This window comes from Hoplias malabaricus, chromosome Y, assembly GCF_029633855.1.
Source record: "Hoplias malabaricus isolate fHopMal1 chromosome Y, fHopMal1.hap1, whole genome shotgun sequence".
Taxonomy (NCBI): Eukaryota; Metazoa; Chordata; class Actinopteri; order Characiformes; family Erythrinidae; genus Hoplias; species Hoplias malabaricus.
In genome coordinates this window covers 43,411,400-43,433,079 of record NC_089820.1, presented here as the reverse complement: position 1 = coordinate 43,433,079, position 21,680 = coordinate 43,411,400, and the positions used below count along the sequence as shown (strand labels likewise).

The following is a 21,680-nucleotide window of genomic DNA, read 5'->3' as shown; positions in this document are numbered from 1 at the left end:
TGGATTATATTGTATTGATATAAAGGAATATATTGTCATAGGAATTTCAGCCATATCATCCAGCCCTGTTTCTGCGTGCCGTATTTCTCTTTGTTTCTGTTTTGTTTTGTGATTATGAGTTTGGTCACAAGCTTAACCATTATTAAGTAAGTGCATCTGTAAGTGCATCCTGCCCTCAGCACTGGTGATGTCAGCTACTGATGTTGAATGATGAGGTCTAGATCTCAGCTCTTTCCAAATGTTTTGGATGGAGCTTCATCCCGTCAGAAAACACACTGTTGTACCCCCTCTGCTGGACCCTTGGGATTGACTCAGAGAGCACCATCTTATTTCATGTTATGGAGATAATACACATCTGGGTTTATGAAGTTCAGTGCCTGAAAGAGACAAAGAGAGAGAAAGAACACTTCATCAACAACACCCCATTCACTGAGTGACTGCCTCCTCAAGCTCTGTGGTCACAAGTCAGTGTCATCTCTGGGAGTCGTTTGATCATCAAAAATCCCGGCCTGGAACCTGGATCAAAGGTCCGGATTTGAAGATCTTTTAGAGCAGCCCCCACTCCAAGCCCAACACTTAGCCCCCACCGCCCCAACACAAGCCCCCTGACTTATTTTTAGGCCTGCTTGTACCAAAACAAATTCCCCACCAAATCCTAATTGTTTTCAGCCTTCACGCTGAGGCTCCCTTCTCCTTTTCTGCGGGAAAACAGCCAGAAACCTCTGCTCCTTTTTGTTAGTCTGGCTTCTTGCATATCTTTGTTCATTGCTGCATAACTCCATATAACTTTAATCATACATCATTGCAGATCTCTTTTCTCTGAACATCAGCCTTTAGGGAACACAACTGGACTTTTACACAGCTCTTGTACATTTAATAAAACCTTTAACCAACAGTTTTTGTGACAATAATGTACCTGTACCATACCTTTTTTTTGTTCTGAGAATATATTGTAATGGTGTGGACACAGATGTTCAGTTTGTATCATCTACATAGAGAAGTGTATAATATAAAAAAATTGATCCTGAGGTTATGCAACAGATAGTGTCACTGAAACACAGCTCCAGGATCTTGAGGTCCTAGGTTCGGTCCTTGCCTCAGGTCACTGCCCTGTGAAGTACTGGCACCCAGTGTGCGTTTCCTGCCTTGTGCTGTTGCCTCCCTACCAAAATAGCTGATGTGCGATGAGTGATATATTGGTGCCCAAGATGCGTTTCCTGTTCTGTGCTGTCACCTCTTTACCAAAATAGCTCATGTGCGGTAAGCAAATGAACGCAGATTGTCTACCAGCACATAGAGCTGGATGATACGGCCAGAATTTATATCACAATATATTTCTTGATATTAGTCAATACGATATAATTCCAATATTGACATGAACAATAAAAAAAGCCTAAGAAACACTGCCAAGAACTGAAAGCAACATGACTTCACCATCAAACAAATACCTCTTGGCTTTGTAATATTAATATTTTTAAACAAACTTTAACATTGAGTGCAATGAACTGATGGCAGTGCCCTGTAATGACCACCAGTCAGTGATAGATGCTGTATGTAATTTATATTGAAAAAGTGTAAAGTAAATGTCATTGTTATTGAAACATTTTATAGTGCAATATATATTGATATTCAATTATAGTCCAATCCTACACTAATATATATATTACACTAATATATTAGTGTAAGGGTCAGTGTAAGCAACTGCCTACATCAGTCACTCATGTATAAGATTTTAATGTCTTTGTAATCTTAAAATAGGCATTTAATGTTTAGTGTTTCTTAGTTGTGTTTATGCACATGTTCAGAAAGAAATTAAAGGGAGAGTAGATACGCTCTGACCAAAACACCATTACAGCTCTCTTTATCAGATGTTCTCTATCTAAGATATGGGAGTATGCCGTCTACATGATGGTTGGAATGTGATAACTTCAGAAATCTTATAACGCTTTCTTCGTTGGAGTGGTTAGTGTAGTGGGTAAGGCCACTGCCTTCCACACCCAGTTCAGACATGGAACCCCATGCTGTGTTAATAAGTTAATAATTTAGGCTGGACTCCTAATCTCCTACCTTTTAACATAGTATCATAAGTTGTTGTAAATAAAGTTCTTAAATATGTATGCACCTTTGTTAATCTTCAACGCATGCTTCCTCTCTCCTCAGACCTAAGCCCCCTCCACCAGAGGGTGCCAAGTCCAACCCCTCCAAGCGACATAGAGATCGGTTAAACATGGAGCTGGACAAGCTGACCAACTTGCTGCCCTTCTCCGAAGAAGTCCGCTCTCGACTTGACAAACTCTCCGTGCTCCGGCTTAGTGTTGGATACCTGAAGGTCAAGAGCTTCTTTAACGGTCAGTTTCTTGTTTGTTCCGTCTATTTGCTCAAGAAAGGTTCTTCCAAAACAACGTTTATGTAATAAGATATTGTTGTCTCTCTGTCTCTCTCTCCCTTTTTCCCTTCATCTTGCTATCTCTTCATCTCAGTGTCCAACCCAAACAAGGCCTTTCTTCAGATCCACAGCCAACAAATATTTACTGACATTTCAGTGTCCATACGTTTGTCACAGTGTTTGTTTACTTAAAGCAGCCAGAGTCTGTTATTTTCTCCAGTGAATCTTTTTTTCACATTATGAAACAGCCATTGCATAATACTGGGCCCTAGGAACCAGGATGTATCCACGCTTCTGTACTAAGCCCTATTTTAAACATGCACCCCCCGTGTAGGAGACCCACTCTGTGAAGCATAAACTGGTCTTTTTAGGGGATACAAAGCAGTTTGTTTCTCACAAGAATGACACTTTATAGAAAGATCTATTTCCTATCATTTCAGATGATGGACATTTTAAACCAAAAAAGTAACATTTGGTGTTACTGGCCTCCATGTTCTTCATGTTCTCCTTGCAAATACAGACATATCACAGATATGAATATTCCAGTTTGTTTGGAGAATGATCACAGACGGGTTTGCCTATAGCTGATGTTTATACACAGGTAAATGACGTTATTAAATGGGGTTATGAAAATATAACTGGGTCTAGGTTTATGGTCAACCATTCTACCTGTCTGCTTTCATTAACCGGGACAGTTATTACTAGGGCTCACTGTGTGAACAATTTGGAGATAATGATTTAGTAGTGATTTATTATTTTCCTGTGAATTAAGTTCCAAGAGTTTTTTTAATCACAAATATTTATATTAAATAATAATTTAAAATTGATGTTTTTTCAGATTTCAATTATTGCTATTTGAACATTTCCCTATTTCAAACTACTGCTAATACTGAACTGCAAGGTCCATACTCTGTTTTTGTTTTTTTTGCTTTACCATTAGGTAGATTTGGTACCTGAACTGGGTACTTTTTGGTACTTGATCACTAAAAGGGCTTTTCCACTGCATGGCACCTACATGACTCTACTCGACTCTGCTCTTTTGCTTTTCCACTGGCAAAATCTGGTACCTGGTCCCTGGAACCAGGTAAGTTTTCAGTCCCAGCTCGCTCAGGGATCCAACCATGCAGAGTAGCTACTAAATGGTGACATGTAAACCCTGCAGAGCGCAGATTGTCCAGAGAAACGTGCATGTAACCACGAAATGCAGAGCTCATTCAAATCCAGTGCAAACCGCAGCTTGTAATATCTCTTAAGTTACAGCAGCTTTCACATTTATTTTTATCTGACTCATAATGGGAGCTTGTAAGTTTACCTCGAGGTGTAATAGACTAAACACTGATGTGTAAACCTCACAGAGCTCATATTGACCAGGGTGACTTATCATTCATAACAAACTAGGCATTTATAAAATCTTGAGTTTCATCCGGTTCACAACGGCAGCTCATAAAATTACACCATGGACTTTTGAAGAGGTTAAAATGATAATCAGTTTGGTGGCTGATGAAATAATGTTGCAAGAGCTGGACAGTGCAACAAGGAACAAAAAAATATACTGATCTGTCTGAACTTTATATAAATATATATTTATAAACACAACAACATGATGAGTAAACAATGCTTAATGTTACTGCAGCTGTTGTTGCTGTTTCCAAAGGCCACTGTCCCCATTAGAGACCCATTGCCCAGCTACATTCTGGGGGAGGGTGGGCAAGCTAGTGGAAAACCAACCAGGTTCCAGAACAAAAACCAAGCAGAGACAAGTAGAATTGAATAGTAGGTCACATGCAGTTGAAAAGTGGCATAAATATCTAGATCTGCAGTGCCAACTAACTGACGCCAGTGCTGGCGATCATTGTACTTGTGACTATGGGAAAGGGTGGGCCGTCCTGCCCACCTCATCTATTATAGAAACAACGATTAGAGTACTGCACCAGCAAAAAAATATAAATTGCTATTTCATTATGAAACCAATTGGCTTTCCAGCACTAATTTCCACTTTTGGAAGAGGACATGAATTCTCATAGACTTTAGAGCAGAACTAACCTTTAAAGGGCTTCTATCCTTTGACTTAATGGCTTTTTCCCCTTAATGCAAGTTTCCCCTTCAACACACACCTCATACACTCCACCCCTAAACAAACACACACCCACACACACCCACACACCTCCTGCCAGTGCAGGAAAGTAGGTCAGTGGTCTCAGGTCTACTTCCTTCCTGACTGTGACGAAGACTATTCTCTTTCACCTCTAGCAACCCCAGACAAACTGGACATTTCAGTTCCTCTTGCAATTTTAAACATACGTAAAGAACGATTAGCGAGTCAAATCTGCCAAGGCTGAGGTGATTTGGAATAGAAATTAGTTGCAGGTTAAACCACTAGGGAAAATTAGCAAAAGTTGAACAGAAATGAATAATTCAACAAAACAGATAAAGCAGGGCGAGGTGGGGCATTTTCTCTTCATTTCTTTAAATGTTGAAATCCTGCAGATATTTTTACAGAAGGAAGTTGAGTTCATTTTTCACTCACAGCTGATCACTTCTAACACTTGTTCCAAAAATGTTTCAGAATGAAACATAATGTACTACACTTCAACAAATCCCAGGTATTGTCTAAATGATGAGCAAAACATGATCCTGATGTACTTCTCCTTTGTTCTTTGAGCATTGAAAAATAATGTCTGGTCATTCCTTTTAGAAAGTGGAGTAGGTCTTTCTGTGATATTTCAAAGCATTTATATCATACTCGCCTGTACCTCCAAACCTCTCTGCAACATTCTCCATGTGTTCCAAAATATTTCTGCAAACCCTTTCCTCCAAACCCTTTCTTTAATACTTGCATACACTCCATTTTTTTGTGTAATATTCTATTCAGTATTTGTTGATGATACTATTAGAAGCTTAGCTTTGTTAGCTTAGTTTATGGACCTTAGTCTGTTTTTATGAGAAATATTTGAGCTCAGAATCAGCGTCCACCTTCCTGAATATTATTCCAATCTGTTTTTTCTTCAATCAAAGTACATACATTGTTACTCAAATCATTGATTTCAGTTACATTTAGAGAAAGTTCACTTCTTCTATGTATATGGAGAGTTGTGGTCAGTCCTGGGTTTTGGTCTGTGGTCAGACCAGTGCTTTTTCCCTTCTTCCTTTTCCTCCAGAATCCAGCCAGGCATTGTGTTCAGCTTCATCAGCTCTTTCCCCTCTCTCTCTCTCTCTCTCTTTCTGTCTCTCTGTGTTTTTTTCCCCTCTGAAATTCACCTCCCAAATTTCCTACAATTGTTTGACCAAAATAGCAGCTCTATGGCAATCAGAACCAGAACTAACCCCATACAAAGAGAGAAGAGGGGGAGCAGAGAGAGAGAGAGAGAGAGAGAGAGAGAGACAGACAGACAGACAGACAGACAGAGAGTGAGAGAGATTGGAATGGTCCCGAAGTGTTTGGCTTATTCTGGGACAACCCTGGAGCATACAGTTAATAGCAGGAGGTGCCAGTCTCTAAAGCCAATTAAAATATGTGTGTGTGTGTGTGTGTGTGTGTGTGTGTGTTTATGGACCTGCCCTGGTAACTAAATATGTGAAGTGAATAGCACTAACCCACATATTGCTGAGCTTCTCTTGTTGCTGTGGTGATGCTGTGGTTATACCATGCGTGTTCTTACGTGAACTCTTGTCATAGTTGGGTAATAAATTCCAACATTTAAAGTGTATACTCAAATTATTTTTTTGTTTACAATTTGCAATTTACTGCTTGTTATCAAGTTTCTTTTGTGCTTCTCTGCATTAACTGGAACTGGATGGTCTTCCACCTTCATCCCTTTGACCAAATAGTTCTTTATACTGACCTTTAAAATAGTCAAACTTCTTAAGGGTTGCTGTTGGAGTTGAATGGTGGAGTAGGTATTAGAATCAACATTGGAGTTGGGGGCATCCGTGGCCTGGTGGTTAGGGAACTGGGCTTGTTGCTGGTTTGATCCCCATAGCCAGTAGGTCATGACTGAAGTGCCCTTGAGCAAGACATCGAACCTGCTCCCTGAGGCGCTGTGGCTAGGGCTGCCCACAGCTCCTAGCATGCGTGCTCACTGCCCCTTAGTGTTCATTAGTGTGTGTGTAAATTTCACTGCACGGATTGGGTTAAATGTGGAGAACAAATTCCCCTGTGTGCAAGCACAGTTGCCAGTTAAGTGATTCTGTTTCTGATTTAAATTTGTTTGGTATTGTAGTTGACATTGTAGTTAACATTGGAGTTGATGTTCAAGTTGCATATTGAAGTTTATACTGGAGTAGAGTTTGGGCGGTATGTTGGCACAACAGGTCATGTTGCTTTCACACAGCTTTAGGGGCCTGGTTTTGTGGGTTCATGTCCCACACTGAATTTAGTGTGTTCTCCTTGTGTCTGTGTGGGTTTCCTCTGTGTGCTCAGGTCTCCACCCCGGTACAGAAATACACATTAGTGGGTGGATTGACTATCCAATATTTTCCCTAAGTGTGAGTGTGTGTCGCCTGTGAAGGACTGGCGCCCCCTCCAGGGTGTGTTCCCACCTTGCACCCAGTGATTCTGAGTAGGCTCCGCAACCTTATACGTGACCCTGGACATGCGGCTACAGACGACAAATAAATTAATGTTCATGTTGACATTGGAATTGTTTGAGTTTGAGGTGGTGCTGGGAATTTTCAACAGATTTGCTATCGGAGTTTGAGCTGAATATACCATTGCAACTGATGTGAGTTGAAGTTAGCATGAGAGGTAATGACCTTAGTTTTGACTAATATGCAAGGGTATGAGGTTAATATAGCTAACAAGTAATAAATGATAATGCCCCACCTATTAGCATGGCACTAGTAGATTTTTTTATGTGGTTTTAAGATGATGTTATCTGTACAAAATAGATATAAATGTGTGACATGGTCAATTTAAGGACATAGATGATTACCCAGGATGCCTGGCTCCTTACACCTTTGGACTATTCCCTCCAGAGAAAGCCTCCTCTGTTTGGTCGGAAGGATCCGGAAGCTGAAGCTGAGAAAGAGCCCGGGGTTCAGTCCCACGCTCCATCGCACAAATGCTACATTGTGTGTGAGGCTCCATCCCAGCATGCACCAGGGCAGCGAGAGTGTGTGTGTGGTATTGATGGTTGGTCTGTCTGCAGGCCAACACACTGAGTCACATGAGGACTACGGACAAAGAAAGATTCAGATTCTGAAATGGACAGAAGCTTGGACAGATAGATAAACAGACTGATAAATTTAACAATTGAAAGTAATATCCCACTGAATTAATTTCCCACTGTTAATTGGTTTTATTAGGCCATTATGTGGAGTAAAGTTCCAATTTGACATATCCCCTTGATTGGGACATATCCTATCCAAATTCCACAAGTAAAAACAGTTCTTGGGTCTAAATGAAATTTCTGTGACATTCATTCATTCATTCATTCATTATCTGTAACCGCTTATCCAGTTCAGGGTCACGGTGGGTCCAGACCCTACCTGGAATCATTGGGCGCAAGGCGGGAATACACCCTGGAGGGGGCACCAGTTCTTCACAGGGCAACACAGACACACACACACATTCACTCACACACTCACACCTTCGGACACTTTTGAGTCGCCAATCCACCTACCAAAGTGTGTTTTTTGGACTGTGGGAGGAAACCGGAACAATTTCTGTGATATGCTTTGTTCAAAATACAAGAAGTATCAATCAGCACAGCAGAATTCTCCCTGTCTAAACAGCCCTGTTCAGAATGACTGGCAGCTGATTTTGATTTAGTTGAACGTTTTTTTATTAAATATTGTTAGGTTTAGTCTAGATTCATTTGAAAACATTAAGATCTAGTGATACTCCATTAAATTTTAGTCATGTATGTTTAAACATTTTACTATTTTAAAGGTGTTGTTTCTTAATAACTTTCATAGACATAAGCTTTAAAGGTACATTTCAAAACCTTAAAATCCTAAAATAAGAAAGGAATATGGCCACTATTTACAATATATTGCCAAAAGTATTTGCTCATATGCCTTCGCACTCATATGACCTTGAGTGACATCTAATTCTTAATCCATAGGGTTTACTATGTTATCAGCTCACCTTTTGCAGCTGTAACAGCTTCAACTCCTTTGGGAAGAGTTTATGGACTTGCTTTGTGCACTGGTGCACAGTCATGTTGGAACATGCAGGCACCATACCCAAACTGTTCCCACGAAGTTGTGAGCTGTCCAAAATCTCTTGGTATGCTGAAGCATTAACATTTTCTTTCACTGGAACTAAGGGGCTGACCCCAACTCCTGAAAAACAACCCCACACCATAACCCCCCTCCACCAAACTTTACACTTGGCACAATGCAGTCGGAGAAGTATCGTTCTCCTGGTAACTGGCAAACACGTTGTTTGTCGGATTGCCAGATGAAGAAGCATGATGTCACCCCAGAGAACACATCTGCACTGCTATAGAGTCTTTACAAGTGCTTTACATCACTGCATCCGATGCTTTACATTGTGCTTGATGATGAAATGCATGAATGCAGCTGCTCGACCATGCAGATCCATTTTATGAAGCTTTCTAGGCATTATTCTCTATCTAATATGACAGCCACATGAAGTTTGGAGGTCTGTACCGATAGACTCTGGAGAAAGATGGCGACCTCGCAGCACTATCCACTGACCCTGTTCTGTCATTTTAAGTGTCCTACCACTTTGTGGCTGAGTTGCTGTCGTTCCCAGTCGCTTCCATTTGTTATAATGCCACTGAGAGTTGACTCTGGAATATACAGTAGCAAGGACATTTCACTAATGTACTATCCTGTCACTGAAATTTACTGAGCTCCTGAGAGCAACCCATTCTTTCACAAATGTTTGTGTAGTCTGTATGTCTAGGTGCTTTATACACTTGTGGCCATGGATGTGATTGAAATACCTCAATTCAATGATTTTGACAGGTGAATGAATACATTTTGCAATATTGTGTTTTTTGCATTTATTTAACATTAACATTTTAAGTTCAAAGGGTTACAGTCAAACCAAGACTGAGTCGACTCCAACACATTTTATCCCACGTTTTCAGATTTTGAAAGACCAAAAACTGGCTTTTATACTTCACAGTTTGTGGGTTGGTAGGAGTTCCAGATCTCCACATTAAGCTGCTCATACACTGAAAACAGTGAACCTTTAATAATATGCCCATTTAAGTGGTGCAGCTATTGCATTCTGGCGCCTGCTAGGCACCAGAATGTAATTGTCATACCGGTTAAGGTGGACCAGAGGCACCAGACTGTGAATGAGTTCAATTAAGGTGGAATGGAAAATACTGATAGGAGGCTGGTGAATAAGAAGCTAACTTTAGCTTCATTATCAGTCCTTTCTCTTTTCTGCTTTGACAGGTAAACACATTTAACATGTTTTTATATTTTCATACATACCACAGTAAGCAAAAAGGTTAGCTATGGTGTAACGTGAGTCAGTACTTAGCAAGCTGTGCAAAGAATGAAACAGTTTTTGCGAAAAAAATAGTGCTCTCTCCCTCTCTCTGTCTCTCTCTTCTCTCTGCAGTAGTATATCTGATTGAATGGTTGTGCTGAAGGCCCTGAAGCGTTACTGCACGCTATGGGGGTCCTGCAGGTCCTTGTGCATGTGTGTTGGGGGGGTGGGGGCCAGGGTAGAAAATCAGTATCTGTTCTGTTTAAAGGTCTGACCCAAACCCTGGAGTGAAATGATGGAAATCCCCAAACTTTCATTTTCTGCCTTTTAATGTTGCCCAACCGTAAATGTAATGACAAATACACTCTAGTTGTACCAGCCCACCTTAAATAGTGTGGCAATACATTCTGATGTCATTGTCCACATTAAATGGCACGGTAGTACATACTAATGTCTCCAATCCAACTTAATTTCTGTGGAAGTTTCATTGCAGTTTTTGTTGGGTTTTTTTTGCAAATTAATGCATCCGGATGGAACTGGTCCACCTTAAATATTGTGGCGATTTCACTGCATGTCCACTTTAAATGGTGCAGAAGGACATTGTAGTTCCATCAGTACTGCTTAAATGGTGAGGCACATGCATTCTGATGCCTCAGATCCACATTAAAGTTTGCAGTATTACATTCTAGTTTGATGTCTCCAAATTAAGTTGTGAAGTCATTATGTTCTGATGCCTCTGGTCCAAATTAAATGTTCTGGCAGTATATTCTGGTGTTTCTGGTCCAACTTAAATGTTGCTGACCAGAATCTGATATATGCTTGGATGTGTTTGATACCTTTTAAATGGATTTTTATGCTTCATTGTCCAAAATAACCAAATAGTCATCAAAATGATCAACAAAAAATTAGCTACAATTACTTAATGAAAATATGATTAAACTTTATAATTATATTGATTGATAATAATTATATTATTCTATAGATATGACTTTTAGCTGTGATCATGTTTGTTAAATTGTAGCTGTACAGTGTTTTCTGTGATCTCCTTTCTCCAGATGTGAAATGGACAAGAGGAGAATGTGTGTGTGTGTGTCTGTGTGTGTATCTGGGGAGGATATGTTTCAGAAATATGCCCCCCCCCTTCAACACTGCAGAGTCATAAAATACAACCTGACATGTACTAAGAACACATACCACAGTAAAAAACACACACACACACACACACACACGCACACGCACACACACACATACACAAACATACATTCTCCTGCCCGCACTTGGAGGTGTAGGTTTGCGCAGGTTTACTTTTGCATTGTGAAAGCATATTAATTCATTCACTTTAAACTTGTCTTTTGTTGTTGCTTACATAAAGTAACAGTACAATAGCAAAAATTATTACTTCCACAAAAGAACAAATCTATCTGGACACGTGACTAGCGGATGAGGTCAGTGCACTTTCAAGACTCAGCATTCAAACACTGTCAAAAAAAAAAAAAAAAAGAGAAAACATCATCTGTAAGAGATGTGAAAGAGGCCCAGCTAACTCAGCTTTCAAAGTAGAACAGAAACAAAATGGATTGGCGTGGAATGGAATTGTGTAAGGTGAAATGGCACAGGACAGTGTAGTGTAGCTCTGAATTTGAATAGAATGATGTACAATTAAATTGACTGCAAAAGAAGAGTGGTATAGCATTGAATAGAACAGAACTGTGTACTGTAGCATTTATTGGAATTAAACAGAGATGTATAGCATTGAATTGGATTGAATCATGAAGGATTGAATTGAAGGGAATGAAATGAAATGCATTGAAATGCATCTATTATGTAATGGAGTTGGAAAATAATAGAAAGGAATGGAATAAAGTAGGTAAAAGTTAAAATGTCACAGTGTGGGATAAAATGGAATAGAATGCAGTTGAATGGAACCAAAAGGAGTTGGTTATAATAGAATAAAACAGTAAAGCGTTTAATGGCTTGGAATGGAACAGAAGAAATTGAGTTAAACTGGAATGGAAGCAGCAGCAGATGTCTGAGTGTCTGAGTATTGTCCATGTTGACAGATAACAATAAGAAAACCACATGAGCAGTGATTGTGGTTCCTCAGCTTGGTGGAACACTGTGTTCTGGGCTGAACACTTTCATTTCTCCTTTATCTGCTTCAAAACCTGCTTCCTCTCATTCCTGACACTTCACAGATTTATCATAATTTTTTTTTTTTTGGCACATTTCGGAGCATTTTGGTTTTCCTGCTGTTTGACCCTTTATTGGCGGCTTAAGTAATCTCAAACTTGTTGAACAACCATTTTAACAGAGACAAAGCTATTTTATTAATAAATGGAAAAAATATATGTTTGCTTTTGTCCAGTATAGACCCCTTCGCCCCAAAGCTCTTTTAAGGTGGAATAGTATGTTTGAACATACCTTGTCTGAATATTTGTATTCACTGTTTCAATTAACATCGAAACTCATTTATAACAAGACCTGTTTACCTGTTTTGTAGCACTTTCAGCCTGTTTACTTTCGTGCAGTTTGCAATCTCCTGAATTTGGAGTCTGTTCCACGTTAAGTAATCTGAAACAGCAAAAATAAGTCATTGATACGCCCGTATGGAGCAGGAATAGAGCAACATCCTCATGTATTTTAATGGTTTTCAACATTCAGAGTTCTATCTGTCATCCAAATGTCTCCAGATACCACTCCTCAGCTGTGGCTAAGCCAGCATCACACAGAGAAAAAATATTTACACAGAGAAATAAAATTTTATAAAAAGTGTTTTCTGATAAAAACTGAGACCATCAACTTTAAGTTTTTGTTCGTTAGAAACACACCAAACAGGCTGTGACCGTGCTGCCCACAACTCACATGAGATGAAAAATTGCTTTGTTGCTCTAATTGCTTTGTTGTTACCAGTTACCAGTTTAAATTAGCATAAAATCTCACATATATCCAGTCAGTTAGTGTCAGTATAACAGTGCATATTTGTTTTAAAAAAGTTCATTTATGACACTGAGAAAATACTCTCATCCAGATTTTATACATTGATCATTAGTTAGTAGTAGATAAGAAAGTAGTAGATATAGCATTAGGAATTTTGACTAAGGACTATTATTATGTAGACCATTGGTTCTCCAACCTTTTATACTATGTACCACATGTTATCAAACAAAAAACTCCAAGAGGTCAATTTACAATCTATCAATAATATGATATAAGTATATGTGAAATCAGCATTTTTTTCGGTGCTGGTATCAGATTAAGGAGCAGTGGCGCTTGTAGTCATAAACGGTGTTTTATGGCTCTACTGATACAAAGACTCGCCATGCCTTTTTTCCAATAGCTTAGAGTTTTCTTCTATTTTGTCTTTACATGTACAAAATGCTCACTTAGTTTCTTTCAGTATTTGTCTTTTCGGGTTAGTAATGTTTCTCCGTGTTCTTGTGCTTGGTTTTAGTTTTTTTTTCTCATTTCCACTTTGCCTTTTTTTGTAATAAAGCCCGAATTGCTCATGTCTGTCTCTAGCCTTTGTTATGTTCAGAAAGTAGCAGCTGAAACCGTGGGCTGGATTTCACAAAATATTGGGGATACCATTCCCGCCAAGAAAAAGTAGGGGAATGCAGCTCCCCCATTTCCCTATGGTACAGTGTATATATTTTGTATTTTTATTAAACACAAACTCGTTTATTAATTATAAAAACTGTGAAACATTATGTAATTCTGTTACTAATTTCTTGACCATTAACTAATTATTCTTGACATCAAAGAACACTTTTTGGTGCCATATAGAACCTTTTTCTGTAGCACCCAATGCAAAGAACCCTTTAATCATGCCAAAGGTTGTTCAGGTATTCAGGGTTCTGTAAAGAACCATTTTCTTTACCTAAGAACCCTTATAGGACCATCACTTTTAAGTATGTACATGATGCTGCCCTTTCCTAATATCCAGTGACGTTGACTCCAATTAAATTATATATTGCACTGTGGCGTGTTCTGACAATATTTGGGTCATATTAGTTTCAGCTTGTGTGTTTGATTGGATTAGTTCAATTTTTCATGCACTGTGTGTGTGTGTGTGTGTGTGTGGCGAGAGGGTGACCTACAATGTGACCTAAAAACAAGCTGATAGAGTGAAAAATGCAAAATTACACAATGGACATCAACAAATAAAGAATGTAATGCACCAACATTCATTCATTCATTCATTCGTTCTTTCATTCATTCATTATACTGCCTCCTTAGTTGATAAAATTGTTATACCAACTGAGACTGAACTGTGGAGGCTCCTTTGTTGAGACAAGGGATTAAAAACAAACGTTCAGCCTTGCTTGTGTGATAATGAGTGAGGTGTGTGATTTTTGGCCGAGATTTACAAAGGATCATGTTTGTTAAAAGAGTGTGTTTGGTGTGTGTGGTGAATGTGGGGCATTGTGTCTCAGATTACTCAGACACACAACCTCTCTCACACACACACACACACACACACACAGTATTATCTTATGACTCAGGAATGAATCTGTGTTGACAGTCATTTGGGTCTTCTGCTAATCAGCTAACGCTTACAGCAGGCTAAAATCTAAAAGCTTCTATTGTAAAAGCAGTGTGTGTATGTTATGTGTATATGTTATGTGTGTGTGTGTGTGTGTGTGTGTGTGTGTGTGTGTGTGTGTGTGTGTGTGTGTGTTTGTGATAGCATCAGCAGCCTCTCGCTTTTCCACTCAGTCAAAACACACAGGCGGCTAGTCATGTGGGAACAAGCCCCAGATCTATGATAGAAAGAAAAAGAGAGGGAGATTAGAGAGAGAGAGAGAGAGAGAGAGAGAGAGAGAGAGAGAGAGAGAAATAAAACCGAATAAAATGAGAAAGAGTGAAAACAAATACATAAAAAACTGAGTAAGCTCAAATGAGGTGAGAGACAGGGAGATAACGAAAAGAGTGGAAAAGAAGGTGGTTGTGAAAACAGAAAGAGAGAGAGAGGGAAATGAAGAGTCAGTTGATGCATGAGTAATATTTGATATGAGTAATATTGTGAAGAATCGTTTGTAACTAGGTTATCATTTGTTATTTATTTGCTTTTGGTTATTGTTTTTCAAATAGCTTTTGTGCTTTGGTTATTATTTGTTTAGTAGTTATTGATATTCTTCTGCTCTGTTAGTTTTTTTTGTTTATAGTTTGGCTTTTAAGTGCTCGTTTGATAGGATTATTTTGTTTTGTTTAGTTGTTTCAATATTTGGTTGTCGAGGGATTATTGTTTGTTTGGTAGATTGCATATGATTTGTTTCTTATTGTTAGGATGTTTGTTTCTTGCCTCATGGTTTGGTTGTAGTCGCGTTATTGATTTGTTTGGTAATTTTTAATGTGCTGTTTGTGATTTTTGTTCTCAAATATTTGTTATGAAATTCTCTCTCTCTCTCCGTCTCTCTTTCTCTCTCTCTCTCTCTCTCTCTCTCTCAGCCAAATCCCAACGGTAACTTTTCTTGTGCAAGTCGTGTTGCCATACCATTACCAAGGTGACCAGGATGGAAAGAGAGGGGGGGGAGAGAGTAAAAGAAGGAGAAGTGAAGAATGAGAGAGTAAGCAAGTGAGAGAGAGATAACCAGAGATAGACGGAGTGAGTGAAGGAAACCAAATGAGAGCGATAGAGTGGGGGAGAGAGAGAGGTGTGTTCTGCTGAAGTGTGATTAATATTATCTCCTGGAGCAGGAGGAAAAAGCTGCTTCCTGTCTCTTATCCACTTTTACACTGTGTTCTTCTTTTCGCTGATTTACTCAGCACTCCCAACTCTGTCGCTATTTATACATATTTATTTTATTTACTCAATATCCTCATTATATTGATCATTAAAACAAAACCAAAAAATCAGAATTTAGCTTTACATTCATGCTTAGCCATGGGAATCTATTCCCTAGACATTTTAAAGTGGAACAGACCATTCAAATTGTATATTTAAGTGCCAGAATGTAATTGCTGCTCCATTTAAGGAGGAACATAAAATTCAAATAAGATGCTTAAGCAGTAGAATGTAGCTGCTGTGCCATTTAAAGAGGAACAGAACATTCAAATAAGAACGTTTACATGCCAGAATACAACTGATGAACCATTTAAGTTGAAATAGTGCCAGAATATGATTGTTGCAATACTTGAGGTGGACAGATGCCAGAAGGTAACGGCTGCACCATTTAAGGCAGAACGCATAGTTGAAATAAGAAATTTACACGCCAGAATGTAACTGGCACCACATTTGGAGTTGAACTGATAATTCATATTCGAAGCTTGAGTGTCATAATATGGCTGCTGCACAATTTTGGATGAACTGGTGGCAGAATGTAACTGCATCACCATTTACACTGGACCAGAACATTCAAATAAGAAGCTCAGATTCCAGAATGCAAATGACACACTATTTAAGGTGGAGCAGAACATTGACATAAGTAGGACCTCCAGGATTTAAGTACAGAATCAATTAAGGTAGAACAGCAACTCGTGTAAGAAGCATTAGAAACATTATTTATTTATTACCAGCTATCGATTTATTTATGTATTTATTTATTTGGGAGAATGATGTCCTGGACTTTGGTTTCAGTTTCAGCCAAGGATTTTCCCAGGATTTTATACGGTTAAAGCTTGAGTGTCTCAATAATGAAACCTTGTATGATGTTTTCCGCTGAGGGGATGTTTCCTCCTAAACCTAACGTCTCCTTTCATTTTGGTGAATTCCGGCAGCTCTCAAACCGGACAGACAGACGTTACAGCTGTCAGTCAAGACAACTTCCTGCAAATCACATGCCTCCGAGAGGACAAGTGTGAAGACGAGTGCGATCTGTCTGTACTTTTATTTTCTTTTTTTGAGGTCAAAGCACCAGTTTGAGTCGGCCTGGATGCAAAAAAAAATAGAAAATCCTAATAAAAGGGTGTGAACGAATGGAAAGGAAGAGAAGGGAAAAACAGTGAGAACAATATGAGTATTGTGTGTGTGTGTGTGTGTGTGTGTGTGAGAGAGAGAGAGAGAGAGAGAGAGAGAGAGGGAGAGAGGGGTTTGTTTTGGCCTCAGACACCATTTCCTGTCTGCTCTCACATGAAAAGCTTATATCACTGTAGTCGCTGTTTCACACTTTTTACTCAAAATTCTCAGGTTTTTTTTCTCTTTTTTCTGTTCTTTTTTTCTCCCTTTCCTTACTTTTACTCATTGTCAATGTGCTTGCTCTCTCTCTCCCTCTCTCTCTCTCTCTCTCTCTCTCTCTCTCTCTCTCTCTCTCTCTCTCTCTCTCTCTCTCTCTCTCTAAATTTTTTTCTCCCATTAATGTGTCCCATTTTGGGGAGTTTTGTACACACCCTCCCACACACACACATACATACACACAGACACACACAGGAAGAGATAGAGTGTATTTCCTGTTGGCAGCGGTGCATCTCTAGAGAGTGTAATTTTGGTGTATGTGTGTGAGTGGTTGTTTAAGTATGTGTGTATGTGTGTGGTTGTTTAAGTATGTGTGTGGTTGTTTAAGTATGTGTGTGTGTGTGTGTTTTCTTGGCAGTGGTGTGTCTCAAGGGAAGCAGGTTTGCGTGAGAGCTCAGCTCCAAATCTGTCAGTAAAAGGGGGACTGCTCAAGGTCTCTGTGTGTGTGTGTGTGTGTGTGTGTTTCAGTTACAGTGAAACTGTCCCAGAGCTGAGATTTATATCAGACCATATGGATCATAACCTTCTGAACACCTTTTTTTTCAGAGCTTCTTTGGAAATGAAGAGTATTTATAAAGATTTTGTTGTTCTTTACTGCAGTAATAGTGCTTAATCTGTTAGGAATGCTTTAGTCTAGATGCTGGATCACGTCTGTGAGGATTTAATGGCATACACATGTCTATTAGTAAGGTCAGGTATAGATGATGGATCCCAAATCATTTTAGAGCTATTAAATTTAGCTGTTTCACTCAAGAGAACACATTTCCCCTGCTCGACTTCCCAAAAGCTGGGGGTTTCTCTTGACATTGAGCAGTGGTTCCAGAACAAGTCATACTTTTGGGTGCACCTTGAAATGAGCTAAGGGCTGTCCAAAAACTATTGGCCACTGTGTTTGAAGTGGAGGCTCTGGGGCCTTAGCGGAAAAGAACTAGTCATTTGATCCTTTCCCTCTGAAGCTGAAAGGCCTGCTGTGTGTCTGGGTAAAATACCTGTATCCATTTTCATGAACAAACACTGCTCTTTTGGCCGTAGACGTGGCACTGTAATTCAACAAAATACACACAAACCAAGGCGGCCATCTTGTCTGCTTTGTTTATTCTCTGATTGACATCCTATAGGTCTTTTTTCACATGACCTACTCAGGTGTGTGGGTGTGTGTGGGAGTGTGGGTGTGTGTGCCTGTGTGTGTGTGTGTGGGTGGGTGTGTGTTGTGTCCTCAATGAAAGGCTGGTGACAGCAGTATGACAGCAGCTGACTCTCAAACATTCCTCACCATAGCAACAGCACCACAGCGACTTATGTATCAGTGTTGTTTTTAAAGCACAAGACACACTGGCCCAGCATTGTCCAAATAAAACCAACATTCAAGATGCACCAACCAGATTTACAGAGCAAACACCATCACTCTCCAAACAACAGCTAGATTCCCCAACTAAACATTGTCATTCATCAAGCAATGCCAAGATTCTGCAAAGAAACGCTATCACTCTTCAAGCAGTGCAAAGATTAACTAAACCAACGCCACACTCTCCACCCAGTGACCCAGAGATTCACCAAACACACGTTCCCCAAAATTTCATTTTTTTTATTGTTATTTTTTTTATTTTTTACAAACACCACGTCACTCACCAAACACAAATATGGGTGCAATTTACTAACATATTTTTTAAAATAAAAGAAAATAAACTTAAATGCTTATGGCTTTTATTTTTGTCTGTGATCAAACCAGTTTATAATTTCAAAGTATTTATTTATTTATTTACAACCCCCCCCCACCCCCCAAAACCCAAATATTTTCATCAATGTGAAGATTCATAATACCTTGACTTACGGAGTTCCCAATTAAAATGAATTGAAATGCTATTAATGAAATGATTCATTAAATAAATAAATGGCTTTCATTAAATAAGAAATTGTACTGATATAAATAACATATAATGTATAAAAAAATAATAATACATAATAAAAGAGAATGTAAAGAAATAAACTGGTTCTATTAAGTGTATTTACCTTGAAGATCACACAAAGACGCTGGCAGAGATGAAGGAGATTGACGTGCTCTATCGCTTAATTTACTCTCTACACCGTTACTGCTACAATGCTATAAAAAAAAAAACAGCTATACGTCAGAGATGCTTGCACGACAAGACACAGCCGCCACTAGAGATTAATGATAAGGGGGGGCCAAGCTTTAACTAGGGGGATCTGGGGTAATGGCCTCATAGCAGCAAAGATTTTGACAAGGTACACATTTAGTTCTATCTAAAGCAGAGCTGTAGTTCTCAGTGTTTATGCTCTGACCTGCTGCTCTCAGCGCCGCCGCAAAACAAGCCGCTGACCGATAGCCAATGGCTAAAGAGACAGAGAACCGTTGTTGAAAATGAAAAAAAAACTCTCGCTAGGCTAATCATTAGCGTGTGGTGTAAGCTCGCTCGCTCTCAGCTCCCATCATTCAGCAAAAACAGAGCTACAGTCGTAATTCGTAAGTTGATTCACTTGTAAGTCAACGTTTCACTGTATTTAATATATAATTTCTATCTTTTTACTTTGACTTTAGAAATTTGATTTAATGATTTCGGGCTAGGGGCGGCACGGTGGTCTAGCAGGTAGTGTCGCAGTCACACAGCTCCAGGGTTTTGAAGGTTGTGGGTTCGAGTCCCGCTCCGGGTGACTGTCTGTTGAGGAGTTGGTGTGGTGTCCTCCCACAGTCCAAAAACACACGTTGGTAGGTGGATTGACGACTCAAAAAATGTCCGTAGGTGTGATTGAATGTGTGTGTGTGTTGCCCTGTGAAGGACTGGCGCCCTCCAGGGTGTATTCCCGCCTTGCGTCCAATGATTCCAGGTAGGCTCTGGACCCACCGCGACCCTGAACTGGATAAGCGGTAACAGATAATGAATTAATGAATGATGATTGGGCTAAAATATTCAGTAAGAAAATTCAGTCTGTAAAATTGAATCGATCAAAAGGCTCACTGTATGTTCTTATATTTTCTAAATTAAGTCAGCAGAATATGTCCACACTCTAGCATACTCCAACAAACACTGATTTATTTGAAACAAACACCAAAAGTTTTCTACCAAATATTTTAGTATTTCATAAACAATCACCAGCATTCATCCATCATTCTCTAACCAAACACCAACATAGCGTCATTGACCAAAAAACCAACAACAATGCCAACTTAATACTTAATACTTAATACTCCAAAAAAAAAACCCTCAAAAACGATCTGCTGTAGTGGAGGCATTTGTCTTTGTGTCTATGGCAGAAGATTCTGGTATGCATAGAACAGATCTCAGATTGAGGGAATGGAAATACCATCTACTACTCTTTTTTTCTTTTGCTCTCATACCAGCATGGCTTCAGTCAAACGTTTCTAATGACACATTCTACTCCTCTGTATCAGTAAGCCGCTAAATATCAGGAAGTGTGCTTCTGTGTGGTGAGAGTGAAATGAGTCAAACGTCAATTTCCTGTGAATGACTTTGTGTAAAACCCGAGCTGTTGTGGCAAAATGATAAATCATGGCTGTTACGTACCTCAGATCTGTTTGAATCGCATGTGTTACGGCTTTATCACTCATTTAACGTCTATAACATAATAATATAAATAAATCTGAATTTACATTTACTAAGTCCAGGATGTACAAGGTAATTTAGTTGTTTGTTCCTTGTGCTGCTGTAACAGCCTCCTACTCTCTTTAAAAAAAAGACCAGAGACACGATTTTAGAACATTGCTGGGAGGATTTGATAGCATTCACCCACGTAAAACAACATTGAGGTCAGGTACTGTAATGGATGGAACAAAAATCACTTCTGAATTCAAATGTTGTATCAAATGTCCTAAAACTTCCTATAGTGTTTACTAGGCTTAAAGGCACTCTAGGTTGAATTTTTGCCTTTATATTACAGATTTAAAATCATTGTGATTATACACTGACGTGTAATAGGGAGAATAGAGCCTCTGACAATGCTACTCTGGGTTCCGCACTGCAGAAACTGAACTATGTATACTTTGGAGGAGGGTAGGAATCCACCCCTCTTCCCTTGATTTTAGCACAGTGCTGTAAAGCAGAATAGCACTCTGCAGGTGTTGGGGGACCTTACCTGGTTTTCCTTTAAAAGTACGGTAACAAAACCAGTGTTCTGAAGGACAAAAATAGGTTAGATAATGTTGTCTAAACAAGCATTTTGTGCATTAACACACACCTCAACCTAGAAATGCAGGCTTTTAACAAACAAGAAGTCAAATTTATAAATAAGATTAAAATGTTTATTATGTTTATAAGTGTTTTATAAAGGACAGACTTGGGAAAGGTGTGATTTTGTTCTCCAGCTCCGAGTTTGCAAGTATGTTCTGTGTGATTGTGCTGGTGAAAGAGAAACCCCTAAAGAATAACCATAGTAACCATCAAACCCCAAACCAACAGCCCAACTCCACACCTCAGCTCTAACCTCAGCCCACTGGAACACCACACAAGGTCTCTCACATGCTCACTCTCTCGCTCTATCTCTCTTTTACTCTCTCTCTCTCTCTCTCTCTCTGTGTGTGTGTGTGTGTGTGTGTGTGTGTGTGTGTGTGTTTTTGATGATTTGCATGTTTGGGGCAGATTGTGTTACAGTCACCTACTGACACCAACTGGGTAATACATACACACTCACACACACACAAAATCTTGTATATGTGAATTGTGGGGACGTTACAT

General features: G+C 39.3%; 1 protein-coding gene across 1 annotated transcript in view; it reads left to right on the top strand.

Annotated features, from left to right (window-relative positions):
* Positions 1-21,680, top strand: part of ahr2 (aryl hydrocarbon receptor 2) — a 70,412-nt gene that overhangs the window by 15,781 nt on the left and 32,951 nt on the right. Inside the window, exon 2 of the mRNA XM_066656078.1 lies at positions 2,161-2,348. Coding sequence (XP_066512175.1) covers positions 2,161-2,348 — 188 coding nt within the window. The remainder of the gene's footprint in view (positions 1-2,160; positions 2,349-21,680) is intronic.